General features: G+C 39.5%; 1 protein-coding gene across 1 annotated transcript in view; it reads right to left on the bottom strand.

Annotated features, from left to right (window-relative positions):
• Nucleotides 1–2,303: 2,303 nt before the first annotated feature.
• The window catches only part of LOC120744229 (receptor-type tyrosine-protein phosphatase R-like), a 35,806-nt gene continuing 21,755 nt past the window's right edge, over nt 2,304–16,354 (bottom strand). Inside the window, exons 6-16 of the mRNA XM_040048465.1 lie at nt 15,303–15,425; nt 14,428–14,549; nt 14,072–14,212; nt 8,388–8,577; nt 7,978–8,062; nt 6,863–6,942; nt 5,297–5,434; nt 5,006–5,116; nt 4,765–4,922; nt 4,569–4,682; nt 2,304–3,689 (exon numbers count right to left, since the gene is read on the bottom strand). Of these exons, the coding sequence (XP_039904399.1) occupies nt 3,596–3,689; nt 4,569–4,682; nt 4,765–4,922; nt 5,006–5,116; nt 5,297–5,434; nt 6,863–6,942; nt 7,978–8,062; nt 8,388–8,577; nt 14,072–14,212; nt 14,428–14,549; nt 15,303–15,425 (1,356 nt within the window). The 3' untranslated portion in view covers nt 2,304–3,595. The remainder of the gene's footprint in view (nt 3,690–4,568; nt 4,683–4,764; nt 4,923–5,005; nt 5,117–5,296; nt 5,435–6,862; nt 6,943–7,977; nt 8,063–8,387; nt 8,578–14,071; nt 14,213–14,427; nt 14,550–15,302; nt 15,426–16,354) is intronic.

Raw genomic sequence — 16,354 nt, 5'->3', positions numbered from 1 at the left:
CAGAACATGAACCACATCCTACTGTACACAATACTACGTCAGAGGCAGTGTGTGTTGTTGTGCCCGCTGCTGTAGAGGGCATGGAGACTGGGCTGAACCCACTTTCACTTCAGTCAGTTCAAACAGAGAAAATTGTATCACTACTGAAATATCCGGATTCGTCATCCAGTTCCTGAATTTGCTGAAGTGAAGGGCGGGTTGATGACGGTCCCATGAGGCACGTTGGACGTGCAGACAAAGAGACTTTGGTCCGAAGTCCCATGATTGTATCATAAGTAAAGAAGTAAATAAAAATATATTGTTACATAGAAAAAGTCTTTAAAGTTCCTCTTGTTTATTTTCCCTTAACGGTCTGATCCCAATGCTCCCAGTTATAGCAGCGAGATTTGTGTTTTTGTGATGTGTACTTTGAAAAGATAACTGCCCACATTGGGTTTAATAGCACTTTAACATGTACTGTACATGGTTTTCCCATTCACACAGAGAGAATATTAGATGATAATGCCAGTGTTCTCCATTACTGACATTAGTGTTGAAACCTCTGATCTCTAACAGAAAACTGAAATAGATGTCTCAATATTGTTATTTTTGTTTCACATTTTGTTCAAAAGAATATGTAGTTAGTCTATTGGTTCTTTAAAAAATAATTTGCTGACAAATATAAGAGTCGATACTTTTTCTTTATCTCTTTAGCTGTAATTTGGTTTAAGGAAATTTAGAAATTACTGCTCCAACACAGAGAGAGGCTTAAACAAAACTAAGGTTTGAGGTTGTGTCAAGCTTGGATTTTCTGTCTCCAACAGACCAAAAGCCAATTTTTAATTCATGTCGAACATTTAATGATAATGAGATATGTAGCCCAAATGGCTACAGTTGACAGAGGACTGCTAAAGACATCAAAAACATGTAAAAACTGTATAAAAATAAAGTTATTATTACTTTGATACACCAAAATAACATACTCACTAAATAACATAATTTACAACAGCACATCGATGTGATGACTGCACCATATTTCACATTTTTGGTATAAAGCAATATATCACACAACAGGGAACATGTCAATGCTAGACAAGGTTAACTAGATGGAGTGTAAACTCTGAGACCGAGCAGCACTAATTTCGTATTTGTGGCATCAGGAATGGCTTGTATTTTTTGACCCTGTTTTAGAAAGCCAAACTAAAATGGCAACACTCAGTTTAGAGAAGACCTCTGTTGTCCTTTGCTACAGTCTGTGTTCATTTGAACTATGAATCATGCGAAGTTACCAAAGACCTTAAATAAAAATATAGAGCTTGAAGTAGCTATATCAAATCCCCTTCAGTTAGGCAGGGTTCAAACTGCTGGGGGGATAGTGGGGGGGATTTCTGGGCAAAAGCTAAAATATGTTGTTTTTTGTTTTTGTTTTTTTTACACTCCCTGTGCTCTTCAGCAATCACAACCTGATTTAATTATAGATCAAATATAGGGCTGCTCAATATAACGATATATATTGGATGACGATATAAAAACGTCTATCGTTTCATTTTATGCTATCGTTTGTTTCGTGGTGTCGCAAAATAAACTGTTTACGGCAATATTTTTTCATCGTTTTGATGGTCACTGTAGTGGCTATATTAATTTCTTAAAGTTCTCTCTTTCTCTTATATTTAATATAACCACACTACGGACGGACAAGCGCCTGTTTAATGCGTTGTCGTTAGCAACAAAACCACTGCGTGTCCGCTTGTTTATTTTCCACATAAACCTTTCACAATAAAGCTCAAGATCCTGTTTAAACTTTTCAAAATAAACTGAATCACATGAAAGAGTATGCAGAGTGTTTACGGATGAGAAGCAAAAAAGAGCCGTCAGGTGTTAAAAAATAAACCTTAGACTCAAACATTAGAACAGGCTTTTCCCCGCAGCACGCCGTGTAATAAATACTTACAAAGAAAACGGCGGCCGTTACAACTTATGTCTAAAAATGTATAGTTTCATTCAGCGTTAAAACACTCGACTCCAGTTACACGACGCCCAGCTGGAAACACTTCACGCAAGCCGAGCTGCCCGAGATTCACAGAATTTATAGAAAATGTTAAAATTTTGTGATTTATATCGTTATCGGGACGATAGATGTCTTATATCGGGATATGAGATTTTGGTCATATCGCACAGCCCTAATCAAATATGAGTTTTGACTTTTAATTTAACAATTAAAAACACTACTTGTGAGATACCTTGTAAGCCACCATTTTCCATTTCCCTATGTATTTTCATTTGTTTATTTATTTATTTAATGTATTATTCATTATTCTTTTTAAGTGTTAACATAAAGGTGATAAAGAAAAAAAATTTTTTCTTTTGCATTGTAAGTTACAGCTACCATATTACCCAGACTTAGCATTGCTGCCAGAACCTCTCTGGAGCTGTACTTGATGAATATTACATAAACAACTGTTAACATCACTATACAAGCTTCGCTTAGCAGCAGAATATTAGATTTAATTGGTTTAACAAAAATACTGTATTAGGATAATGCACTACTAGTTATAGCATGAGTTAAGTGGTTAGTATATATTTATCAACATTAAAGCAATAAAACTACTGGAGCTATAATTAGCCACTAATTGCTTTGCTGTACTACAAGAACTATAGCTTAGCGGAAGATTAGCATCAATCTGCTTTGTTAGCTTTTAGCATGTTGCTAAAGGTAGCCCCATTTGGGACCTCAGCAAAAGCTGGGAAACTTACAGAAACAAGAATGTAAAAGTTGCTGTTACCCCATGGGCAACCATTGATAAAAGAATTTATTTGTTAGCCGTCTATCCATTAGCTTACATAACTACCAATGTCAGTTGTTAATGTATCTGAACCTAGCATTAGCCCTATTGATGTCAATCTAGTTTGTGTGTTTGGCATCTCTGAGAAGTTTGATGTGCAATAGTTTAACAAGTCAATGAGATTGTGAAAAAATATGAAAAAAGAAAACCCACCAATAAATAACAGGTTAAAAAAAAGGAGCATTTGAACCTTGTCTTAGCCTAAGTGTAGGAAGTGCACTGACTAAATCAGAGAGTAATGAACAGCATGCTGAGGTCACAAACAGGTAAGTGTTGGTTCAACAGTACTAGAATAGTTTAACCAGTGGTGCAGCTAACAGTCATTTTTCAGTAGCCATTTTTATAAAAACACCACTTTACAAAATAATGAAAATGCTAGAAGACATAAACACAACAGTGTTATTGAACAATGTACCATCAGTTTCAGTAAATTGAAGTTGTTAAGTCTCCATGACAAAAGAGACATTATGGGAGAGTCTGGTTAGTTAAAACTCGATCCAACAATCGGTTGGTTAAGTGAAGTGGGCGGGTCCACAGAGTTTGATGAAAAAGAAAAGATGAAAAGATACATTCCATTCTTAATAATTTGCCTTTCCCTTTTCCTTGAGCAGATTCTTCCCAGAACAGTCCTGCTTGGTTGTCCATGCTGTCCATCAAATTCCAAGGCCTCCTCCAGAATTTCCCCAGACTTCCCAAACCACAGTTCACACCCGCAGAGGACTGTTTTAGCACACTTCCAGGTTAAACTTGTACCTTCGTCAGGTGGATAAACCTCACTGGCCAGTTTCTGCACATAGACGGGCTTCATATAGGCTCAAGGCATGATGGACAAACTCATACTGCTCACCTGTCTGGATCATGCCTCCTCTACATAACGGAAGAGAGAGACAGAGTTAGGAATGAGAAGCAAAACTATTTGTTTAAAACATGCAATAGGGATGAATTTAGTGCTGGCAATAAACCATAACACACCATCTGACTCTAAAGTGCAGACAAAGTCAAATTTGCAATTTATGTATCTTATGTCACTTAACAAGGCTGGGCGACATGTTATAAATCTCCAAAACAACTCCTGATGAACTCAACAAATCAAAGTCATATTCGTCCAATCATTCAAACTTTGTTATGATTACTAATAATTTAATTTAAATTAATATGTATTGGATACATGTTTAAAAAAGGTCCTCAATGAGCGCTTTAGCAACCACAAAGAGGACAAAAAAACAACAACACTGAACATAATCATCAATGGCAAGGAAAAAAGCGACCACACAGAAAGAAAACTGCCAAAACCAGTTTAAACAATCAATGCAACACAAAACAACTGCAGGACAACTTAAATTTCCACAAATGAGGGGGGGAAAAAATTAAAAAAAAATAAATGTCCAGATACACATAAAATACACAATTGTAAACAAAAACAACCAGAAAGAGAGAAAAAATGACCACAAACTAAAACAAGACTATCACCAAAAGGTCTGAAACAACTGCAAGGATGTCAGACACACTCAATGCCTTCAAAGGGAAACCAAGAGACCACAGAGACTTAAAATGACCACAAAGACGAGCGAGGCAGCTTCAGAGTTTATGCAAAAACCATGTTTCTCAGTGACTAATGGTACTTTCTTACAAGAGCCAGTTAGAGGTTTAAATGTCAGCTTTTTAACACCCTTTGGATTGTTTTAATCATGGAAGTGAGGACCTGCAGGTCATCAGTAAAAACCTGCAGGAATACACGTGTGTTACCTGTCGGCTCGGAGCTGGCAGGTGATGCCCAGTACATCCACCACTCCTTCCAGCTGTAGCTGCCGGCAGCCCATCGTCGTGGCGATGAAGCATCCCGTTCGCCCAATCCCAGCACTGCGATCAAACGAGCAGGGTGTCATTTCATAATTATATATTAGTAACAGAACTGTCACGCTGTCGGTCAGTCTGTCAGTACCTGCAGTGGACTATAACTGGTCCCACGGTGGTGGCGGCCCGTCTGTCCATCTCTACGTCAGTCATGAGCTGCAGCAGCGGCAGTGCTGAGACCGGGGTTTTGTGGTCAGGCCACGATGTGTACCAGTAATGCTGCACAGAGCGGGTTTGGTTCCCACACTGCATACATGAAAACATACATGACATATTAGTCGTGATTCTCAGCTCTGATGACAACACGTTCCCTGCTGTGCAACGTGTACCTTGAGCGTGAGGCTGCGAGTGGTGTAGTGTTCGCACTCTCTGATGCTGTTCACCAACACTTCAACCTTCCCATAGATGCCTCTTTTCTCCGGCCAGTACAGAACACACTTCTACAGAGGCAAGCACAAAGACGGCATTCATTAACTTCAGCTCACCTTTAACTCCTGCTGAGCACTTTCCAGATCACTCCATTTTTGTTGCTATACACTCAGCGCCTACAACACTTAAAATCTACCCTGGCATTAAGAAGACGCTCTTTCTTCCACAGTCTTTGCTTTTTAGACTCTTACCTCGTTCTTCTCCTTCAGTTTGGTTATCATGACAATAACTGGTGACTCCTCTTGCCAGGCCATTTGCCAGAAGTCATTCACCGTGTTCACCATAGGACCCTGAGTGGCGATGTACGCCTTATCGTCCCCCAAGTAACCCTGCAGAATGAACCAATCACACAGCAGGGTCAGCATCATTCACAGAATGATGAATGTATTCCTCCACCAGGGTCTATCAGCAGCAGTAGACAAAATATACCGGGATTTCCCAAAACTTCATGAAGACATGTGCAAAGAAAGAACCTGTTACATTTTGGAATACATAAATAAAATAAAAACGTAGAAAAACCCATTTGTCTGCATTTAAACCATTTTTACACAAAGAAAAACGGCAAGAAAATGTTAGAACTGTAGATTAGTCTAAAATAAAGAACCTGAAAAACATAAACTTGGTTATTCAGCTGATCCATTCGCTCGTATTCACCGTTAAACAGCAGGTTAAATCTTTCATGCCTGTATATGAGCTAGTTTAATTGAACAGTGATTCAGTGTTCTCTGGCTGGCATGGCCTTTAAGGCATTTGTGAATAAAAACTTGTTTTATTTCAGGGTGCTCCTCATGCTGTCGGTTTTTAACAGACATAACTGATAACTGGATCAGGATGTGGCTAGTTCCAGACTAGCTTGAGCTAAATGTGTGCAGAGAGCAAAAAACGGTGCATTAATGACTCCAGGTGACATAACAAAACAAACAAACAGTAAGACCGTGCCAAACTGAACTTCAAAAAACATATTTCATTTCTAAGCTTCAAATTAAAAAAAAAAAAAAAAAAAAAAAAAAGTGCTGTGTTTCATTTCATAATCGCTGTTATTTTCATGTAATTGAAGTGCTTACTTATTCTGGATGAATAAGATTTTTGGTGTGTGTGTGTGTGTGTGTGTGTGTGGTAGGACAAAGAAATTAAACAGCCTCTGTTGTCTCATGAGGTCCGCCGCTTTAAACTGTTTCAGTGGTGTTTCCTGACAGGAAGACAGTCTATTGTGTGGAAGTCTGAGAGCGACATTACAGACTTCTACAGGCAAATACTTTCACTGTGTAGGTCGACGAGGAGCCAGAAGAAAAAGAAAAGGCTGTTTACATTCCAGATGAATGATAATGACAGCCTGCTTGCTGTTTTTTCTAAGGTTTAGAGAAGATTTAACAAAACAAATGTCATCATTAACTGGACTGAAAAGTTTTTCAAAACCTGAGTAAGTACTAAAATGTCTCCCAGAATAAACACAGCAGCTGAGAGCTAGAACAAAAAACAGGAAATACAAGTAAGCCAGGCAAAAATAAATAAATAATACTCAGAGTACAATTTGTTGTTATGCAACTGATCTACAGAAAGAACATGAAAATACAGATGAGTTGATCAAAACAACACAAACAGCAAAGAAAACACAAAAAGCTAATTGTCTGGAAAATAATGAATAGAATTTTTTTTTCAGAATAGAAAAAGGAAAATAAATGAAAACAACAAGTATGTTAAGTATTAGTTCATAAATCGATTGCTTGGACTGCAGGACAGTTTGTGCCGTTACCCACCCGTATGTAGTTAGCATTGATGTAGGTGCTCAGCAGGTCATTGGAGCTCTTTGACTTTAGGATCACTCTGGAATGAGGGTCTAGGAAACATACCAAGGACAGGAGATGAGGACACAAGGAAAGGTACAAAGGAGAAAACTAACGAGAATAGTTTAAATTAAGCTCAAAAACATTCTGAAGAAAAGTATCACTTTTAATCAGCACCTGAATTTTGAAACTCATGTCTCAAAGTTTACCCAGTCTTGTTTCCTTCATCTGAGAAATATTGTGTAAATCAAACTTTTACTGTCAGTCAATCATCTTAAACTTTTAGTACACACTTTAATTTTCTCTAATCTTGATTATTGCAATTCACTTTTCATATGCGTCACTTCTAACACCTTATCAATGCAGCTGACCTCTCCAATCACCTAACCAGGGTCGTCTAACAGTCCCTCGCTATCATATTAAAACCAGAGGTGACAGTGCTTTTAAACTGTAGCTCCCAAACTGTGGAACCGCCTTCTTCAGCCTATAAGGTCACCTGACTCTGTTATTTGTTTGAAATGGCTGCTGAAAACTTATTTTTAGGTAAAAGCTGAGGCTTCAGTATAGTCCTAAACAAGCCAATATATGATGACAGTGGATATCTACCTATAACATCTAGGGTTGGTAGAGTCCTATTGCAGGTTATGTTTTAACGTTTGGAGCACATTTAAGAACAACACAGAATGTGGAACAGAGGAAAGTCTGATTGACAGCAGCTCTAGGTGAGCATTCCTTTCTCTTGATTGGTCGGAAGGAAGGAACAGTGCTGTATTAATAACCCCACCCTCCTCCCAAAGCACGGCTACACAAACCAAAAAGTAAGTGTGTGTGTGTTAGTTACATAATGTCTTAATCAGGATAAGTTCCTGGCCAACAGTGTGAGAACAAACTGTGCTCAGAGGAAGATGTATTGTTCTGTCTGCTCATGGGGAAGAGGGAGGTGCGATAATAGCTGTCCTTACGGTTGTTGGCCTTTGACACCAAGTCCCGCCTACATAATAAAACAACTTCCTGGTTCATCAGGAAATCAGAGACTGGGATTGTTTTGGAAGTATTTCTAACTCCATAGCAACACTGAGAATACTCACTGGGCAATATGGTCTTATATCTGTTCTTGGTCCCATGATTCGGAATATCCAGCTCCTTGGGATCTATGAAGTTCATTGGGATTTCCTGAGATTTTAGGAAGACAAGTTTCAATTTTATGGCACATTTCTTACCCAGATTAAAACACAATGCACTTTACATGAGTATTATTTCAACTTGACTTGGTTAGTTAATGATCTTTGTAAATGAAGAAAATGCAATGCCTTTCTCTTCTCATTGCAAGAAACTGCTGCTGATTTTCTCACATAGAGCTCTAAAATCCATTATAAAGCTGTTCCAGCTATGAACTTGAGGGCATTATGAAAGACTGCATCACTGCATGTAAATCAGCCCTTCAACATTTCAGTGTGTCCCATCAGAAACCCAACCAAAGCATGAAATTCGGGCTCACAGCGAACTCTGCGTGCAGCCTGTGGGTGTTGTTAACGATGTCGCGCAGCTGCTGTCGGGTGAGCGGCCGGCCAGCCGACAGCAGGTACTCCCTGGCCACTGCCTCCCTGGGGGTTACCACGGCGACGTTAAGGGGCTCCACAGTGCCGAGAGCAGACATGTCCAAAACCAGGGAGACATTAGAGCCACGTCTGCAGAGGAAGGATGGGAGGGAAGAGACAAAGACAGCTTTTGTTAAAAATGGAAGGGCTCATCACGCGAACGAGTTCCCTTCCTTCCTACATTTTTATTGCACTTCTCTGGTTTGCTGGTTGAGTTTCAGTTTGGCTTGGTCAATTTTAAGGTTTTTCCTGACTCAGAGTTTGCAATTTGATAAACAAAAATCCCCCTTAATGCTTCAGACAATAATTTAACACAAAGAAAAACCAAAATTGGTTGAAAACAATTTTTGTTTACTTTATTTTACAACAGCAGTGATTTAACCTCGGCTCTTACTAAAAACTCTGTTTGGTCTGACAAACTCTTGCTTTCATAAGGAGACAACGCTCTTCCAGCTGATAACAAACCACCGAACCAAACATCAAAGAAGTTGTCGTGTTCAAAATGGTTTGCTCCATCTGACAAATCACTCACTTTAAAAGCTCAGTCTCATTCCTCCTGTACATCTTCAAACCAAAAATTCAGTTTTAAAATAATTAACTGCTGTTCACCGTCATCATGACTCCACACAATCTGGTTTTACGTATGTAGGGGAAACCACCGCCAACCTCAGCAGGGTATATGGTTCAAAGAAGGATTCATTCACTTCTGGGGCTCAAACCTGGTCACAGACAGTCTGTTTGATGAATTGTTACTGTCCCATTATAACAAAAATATAGTCAATTATTTTACGTTCAGGGAATCTGATCTGTCTGGTGACTGACCATTTGCCAATTACAAAGTAATTCAGTGACAGATTCCTGCAGTCTTGCTAATCAACAGCTAGCCAACAAATGTTAGCTTATTCGCTAACATTCAAGTCAAGTGCCAAGAGAGCTCTGAATTATACATCGGGGAAACCAAACAACTTCTGCTTAAGCAGATGGCACAACAGGATTCCGAAGTCAATTATTACAAGATGAGGATGTGCACATGGTGGACTGGAAGGAGCACTGGGTTGACTGGGCTGACAAGGACGCCCATTTTTATGAAAAGGGGACATCTCTGAACCAATGAGGGGACCTAATGGTCACAGCAGCCAAAAAAGCTGGGGTGCAGCCATCTCCCTCACAGTTTGCATGGTAATTGCTTATGAAATGGCACTTGTGGCTCATGGTTAGGCACTGGAGCTGGTTTCAGTTGTTATGCGGCTTTATGGTTTATAATGTAGGGAAACCTGCAGTCAGCTGACTGAAAAAGTTACTTTGATGAGAGATGAAATATTTCTTCCTGGATGAATATGCAGCATCCAGATGAACAGACAAACATCCACCTATTGACATGAAAGTCTGGTTTTATAAGACTCATTAAAACATGATTTTTCAATAATTCATGATAATTTTATGAATATTTTCAATTCAAACTGGAACTTTTCATACTTTGTGTACTTTGGTTTTACTTGCACATCTCTGGTTGTTGCCTCCTTGATATTAACCCTTTAGAGCCGATCGGCGCAGGAACGCTCTGTTTTGCGTAACTATTTTTAAATCCCAGTAGCACTGCAACCACGTAAGCTAGCGCAAAAATTTTTTTTGCATATGAAACCGGAGGAGTTGTACTTACATCTTATGCCATCAGCTTGTCCTAGGTCACGGTTTCCTTCCACATAAAGCTTTGCAAAAACTGCATAAAAAGCACTTGCAGGAACAAAAACATAATATTCCACAAACACGCTTTACCGATCCGATCAGCTGTTCATAACACTTCCTACGTTGGAATAGATGTCAGCGCGAACTTTTGCATTTCCGCCATTACCTGCCCGAAACCGGAAGTGACGTCATTTTCGTGGAAATGTAGTCTTTTTTTGCGATCAGGGCCTCAGGGCCTATACTGCTCTTTTTAAAAGTTATCTTTGACTTTATGACTTTCTGTGTCGTTTCTGGGATGCTTAGGACTCATATTGCACTGCTGGAAATAGTTTATTTTGATGCAGATGCTGCTTTTTTGCAAATTTGCAGTATAATATTTATTTTCGTTTTTCCTGCAGTGTATAAAAATTGGTGTATTTCAAAAATAAAACTATGAAGACACTCAAAATTAATTTCCTGTGGTGGGAAACTATTTTGTGCAACTTTTTTGTATTTACAGTTTTGAGGGATAAGCCTCTTAAATTTCTCTAACTACAAATATATGTTAAAAAATCAAAAACGATTTTCGATTTTTTTGTAGTTTATTGCACTTTTTTTGCAATTTATGTAATTACTATGCACTTAATGAATACATATTATTAAAATCTGGGCTATAATGGTTGTATTGATGTATAGCAACTTGAAATGCTCCCAAAAATGGCTCCACAGCATGTAAAAATATAATATAAGCTCTGGCGGACTTGGTTCTATGGTAGGTCTTAAAGGGTTAATTACATGCTGCATGCATTCTTCTGTCTAAAACATGGGGTGCTGCCATCCCGTCCAGTGCAGACATATCTGGCTAAATAACCAATGCATTTTACGTTATTCAAGAATCTCGTAATAATCCCTAAATAAACAAAGGAAATTCTTTATTGACAGCAGATTAATAACCAACACAAACTTCATGTTGAAAGAGCAGAACTGCTGAGCTGAACTCGGACATTTTCTGTGTCACAAAAGTGTCGGAACAAAAGGCCGAGAGGTACAGAAGACAAGGTGTGCTTTGATGGGGTTCATGTGGGTGGACTCTCTTCGTCTGACTACGTGTCGGCCAGTTTCCTCTCCAGGATGCTGCTACTTCCAGTTTGTCTGATTGGCGATTGGCTGCCATCCAGAGTGGACAACGCACACACAGACACACAAGTGAGACACAGACACCGAGAAAAACATCCTGTTCTCACTGAGAGCCCGAAATCTTCCTTCCTTTTCTTACCTTAAGGAACACTGTATGTTTAATTACCTCACTCTGATGTGACCAGAACAAAATGGCCTCCGAGGTCTGAGTGTGATTTAGTGGAAGACTTAGGAGCAGCAGATGAAGCCCTAAGTGCTCAACGTCAAGCTGAGGCGCACAAAGATGTTTTCTTTTCAGTTATGAAACTACTTAAGGGGGGAAATGAGCCTCAGCCAAGTTTGAAGGCGACAGCAACTGTATGAAAATGTAAGTCGGCGTTCTCTCAACACGTCTGACTTAGAAAAATGAGGTCAAACTAATTTACTCAACCAAATCCAAGCGTCTCACAACTAAATGCGTCTTATGTAACTAATGTGCCGAAGGGTGACTTTTTAAGGCAAAAACATCATCATATTACTGAAACGATATGATGATAAAAACCTTCAAAGATGTGAGATAAACTTTAGGCACACCTGCCAATGTTTGCCAAGCTTTTACTCTTTTAAGATTTGTATTAAGATATTTATGATATCTAACAAAGGGACAAATTGTTGAAAAGAGTGAGTCAGTTTAAGTAAGTGTACACGTTATATGGCACAGGTTGGGAACACAAGAAGACCAAAACTTCACCAGGACTACGGATTCACAATCCTACCGCTTTAAATTTATTAGTAATCTGATAATTCAAAGGTAAGGTGGCAAATTCTTTCCACTCGAGGTGATTCATGTTAAACGCCTGTCCACACAGAAAGTGATTTAGTTGTTGGAGAACGCCTCGAGCTGTTGGTTATCCGCTAGCAGGGATGCCACGCTCCTGCTGAGGAGGTAATCAGCAGGACTCTTTGGTCCCACTCAGAGTTGATAAATTCTGTAATTCGGGATCCACCAACTTCACCTCCACAGCAATTAGTTTGTTTACAAGGCTCAGAGTTTCAGATACTTCCCATCAGACAGGCCAAAGAATCTGATTTAGTGGAGAAGTAACCAGTAAAACTCCAGAGCCTACTCCTGCCTTGCCAAATATATTGCACTCCACTCGGGAGAGAAGTCTGCATTACGAAGCTGGAGGTGTCATTAATCACAGCTTTGTCAGCCAGAAGAATCTCAACTGCAAGCTGAAAATGACTTGATTAGGTCTAAGGAAAGAAAACATCAGAGTTTGGGTTAAAGACGCCCTGAATAATCAGGAACTAGCCCTTTATCAACTCCATCAGAACCAGACAGCTCCTGGAGCGAGGTCTCAGCGCACACACAGGATGGACTGAGGGGACAAAGAGGGGTCGTTTTAAATTTTCAACTCGAGACCAAGAATAAAAATGCGTTCATAAGAATCAGTTTATGACTGTGGAAACCTGAACTAACAATACACACCTCACAGCTCCAAGCCTGAGACAAGTGTGGAAGTGTGTCCGACGGGACCCCTCTATTCATATAAACACCAGCCTAAGGACCTGCTGAGTCCTCTCTGATAGATATGAACACACACTCTGCAGACTGATTACAGAGGAAACTTACGTGACCGTCTAAATGCAAGCCTTAGGTACTGATAAACAGGCAGACAATATATTAAAAGGGAAAAGCTGAACCCTTCACCCCTATAGTGAGGGGAATCCCCTGGTTCCGCTCTGCGGTGCCCTCCAAAGCCACTTGTACCCTTAGAAGGAAGGGTTGCTGCAAATCACTTTTATCCTACGACAACATTTCTATCCTGATGGGAGCGGTCTCTTCCAGAATGATAACGCTTCTCTCCAAAGGCTACAAGGGCTCACTGAGTGGTTTGAGGAGGCTGAATATGATGCGAATCAAACACTATGGCCTTTAAAGTCAACAGATCTTAATCCAGTTCAATCCCAAATTTAACATCACAGCTATAGAGCAGCTAACACCATCAAAAGCAACAGCTTACAAAAGTGTTTGCATTTTATAATCAGGAAATAGATGGTACCCAGCTTCAAAGAGGTTTTTCTTCTTTTTGCACAGTTTGTGTCGAACTTGCCAAACACATTTCTCGTGCTTCCAAGTCTTTAGTAACAACGAGAGTAAATGTTAAGACTCCATGAAATGAGAAGACTGAAAAAAAATAAACTAATCATGGATTTAATGTTTCCACCACACTTTCCACCTTGTGTAAGCACATCTGTTCAAAGGCTCATTGTGAGCACGTACACAGCTCAACACCTGCCTGCTCCAACAATCACAGGTTAGAGGTTACGCTACTCCACGCACGCACACACACACGGAGCGCGTTCTTCCACTCACAAACACTGTGAGTGCTCATTAGATACATTTCCATCTGAATATTTAAAAAAAAAAAAAAAAAAAAACAAAAAAAAAAAAAAACATACAGGCTTCATTGCCATTTGAAATTCAGTAGCTTTTTGATCTTACAATATTTTATAATTAAAAAATTCCCATTTCCAGATGCTTTTACATTGGACAGTAGATATGTGTGCTACCACACAGCTGAAACTGTACTGAACCTCTACTGAGCGCACGTCAGTGTGACCGGGTCCTACAGTTACTAGTCTGGTTTTATTTAATTGAAGTCTTTTTCAGGGACAGGCTCTCTTTTTTCAGTCCAAACCACATTCAGCACAACAGAAGAGTTCAGGTCTTAAAGTGTGATGTTCATGTTTGGTACCGGTGTTTTTTTCAACATGACAATCCAGAAGAAATTCTTACCTTTCTTGAAGTCCTGCAGCTGGTTTCATCCTGAAGGGGGAGGGGCAGGGCTTCAGCTCGTTATTGGATGTAACTGGGGTCACGCTGGGTGGGGGTGTGTGGTTGTTGCTACCAATAATTGGTACAGGTGTGGGGGCGGGGCTATGAGGAGAAAATAGAGTAAATTAAGCCTAGACTGATTAAAAACTATCAAAGCAGCAAGCTGTGGAGCTTCATAAGATCATTCCCATTATGAACATCTGCAGATGTTATGCAGCTGAGAAGTCCCGACTTTTAATCAGATTATCACTTTATTAAAACTCAAACAGAAACTACCAAAGCATCATGGGAAAAAGTCTGTGGCTAAATAAAATAACCTTGGCAGAGGGACGACAGGTGGACCGAGGCGATGGCAGGCTGTGATTGGCTGTCGCTGGGGAATGGGTGTGGCTACAGCAGGCAGGAGCTCAGCTTGGACCATGCTTCCTGAAATGATCACCTGAAACACACACACTCGTTAAGTTGCATTCCTGAGCCACCTGGCTGTTTTAAGCTGGGCATACACTGGAATTTTTTCAGTCATGTTATTCAGCTCAGGTTCGTCAGTCACGATGCGTGGTCTCACACTATACAGCACAATGCTCTGATGCGACCTGAGTGCTCACACTATGCGTCCATAACATGAAGCTTATAACACAAAATCTGTCTCTTGGTCTCCCTCTGTCACACACACACACACACACACACTTTGCTTAAGAAAAACATTGATCAGGCAGCTGCAACTCAGCAGTAATGTCCATCCAACTCTTTTCACGGTTGGTGCAGTCGTGATAAATTTGTGAGGCTAGACCAAAAAGGCTCAGATGAGCTTGCCAAAGTTCTACAAGTTGTGCTTTCATCGCTTGTGTCCAGATCACACGCTGCACTGCCGTGCTGCTCTGTCTTCCTGCTTCCATTTCTGTTTGCGAGTGCGCATTGTGAGAGGCTGCATTGACATCCTCACGAGTGCCGACAGGATTTCAACCAGGTTTGATTTTCTTGCGACCCTGCGATTGTTGATCGGGAGTTGGTCGTGAGGTGTTAATCACTTCTCATCACCCCATGTATACTACACGATGCACGACACACGATAAAGGCGAAACTCGGGCCGATCCCCAAAACGGTCGCAAGACTGAAAAATCCACTCAAAATGGACCAAAAATTGCACAGTGTATGCCCAGCATTAGACAAGCAGTGGGAGTGTGGTGGTGACCTTGGTGCCCTTTGACCTCTGGGTGGGGTCTGGAGGTACTGTCGGGGTTAGATGGAGGTCAGGGGGTGGAGCTTTCAGCTGTCTGTCAGAAACCTGCACCTTCTCTTTCATTCGGTACAAAACCTGGAGGGAAAAAAGAAAGAAAGATCGAGGTCGGTTGCTGCAGAGCGTGAAGGATGGAGCTCGTTCAGATCAGGAACCTGAAAATGTTCTGATCCCAGATGTGAACATCCAGGATTTGCATGCTGGAAAAAACAAACAAAAACAAACAAACAACAGGAACCTTCTACAAAAAAAATACACTTAAGGATAAATGATGATGTCATTTATTGGTTTTTTTAACATTGCATTTTTAGTCTCTTCTATTTTGTTCTTTTTTCTTTTAGGAGTAAATTTTTTTGTTTTACCTTCCTGTGGGCCATAATTATTTTATCAAGTTTTCCACTCACTTTTTTCTATGTCTTCTATCAGCTGTATTTAATAACTTCTTGCTTTGTGCTGGTTGACTGATTTTCTCATATATTCTCTGTTTACTGTGTTTAATTTATTTTATATAGTTTCTTACGTCTATATTTTTTTTATATTCTTTATTATATTAATATTATTTTTTTAAATATATATTTGGGTTGACTTGTGTATTTCCTTCCCATTATTTTTTTATTTTCTATTTATTGTATTCAAATGTTGTTTTATTTCCCCCACTCTATTTCTTTTTCAAATACTGGAAAGTGACATTTGTATTCTTAGATTTTTAATATATTACAGTTTTATTCTATTTTATCATCCTTTTATGTTATTCTTATTTTAATGTATTTATTGCTTTGTTTCTTTTGAGGGTTCACTGGTGAGTTTCTGCTTGAAGAGCAACAAAATTTGTCCAGAGGAAAAACAATTTACTTCTTTCTTTTTTGTTTTTAAATATAATATTTTAACAGGTTTTCATTCCGTTTTTGTTCTGTTTTCGGTCTGTTTGTTGGATCTGACATAAATCTGCTAAACCTGTGAATATTGGAACATTGTAGAAAAGGAAGAGGAGAAAAAGGGGAATATAA

This window comes from Simochromis diagramma, unplaced genomic scaffold, assembly GCF_900408965.1.
Source record: "Simochromis diagramma unplaced genomic scaffold, fSimDia1.1 OVJJ01000557.1, whole genome shotgun sequence".
In the NCBI taxonomy this organism is placed as follows: domain Eukaryota; kingdom Metazoa; phylum Chordata; class Actinopteri; order Cichliformes; family Cichlidae; genus Simochromis; species Simochromis diagramma.
This window is presented reverse-complemented; position numbering and strand designations above follow the sequence as displayed.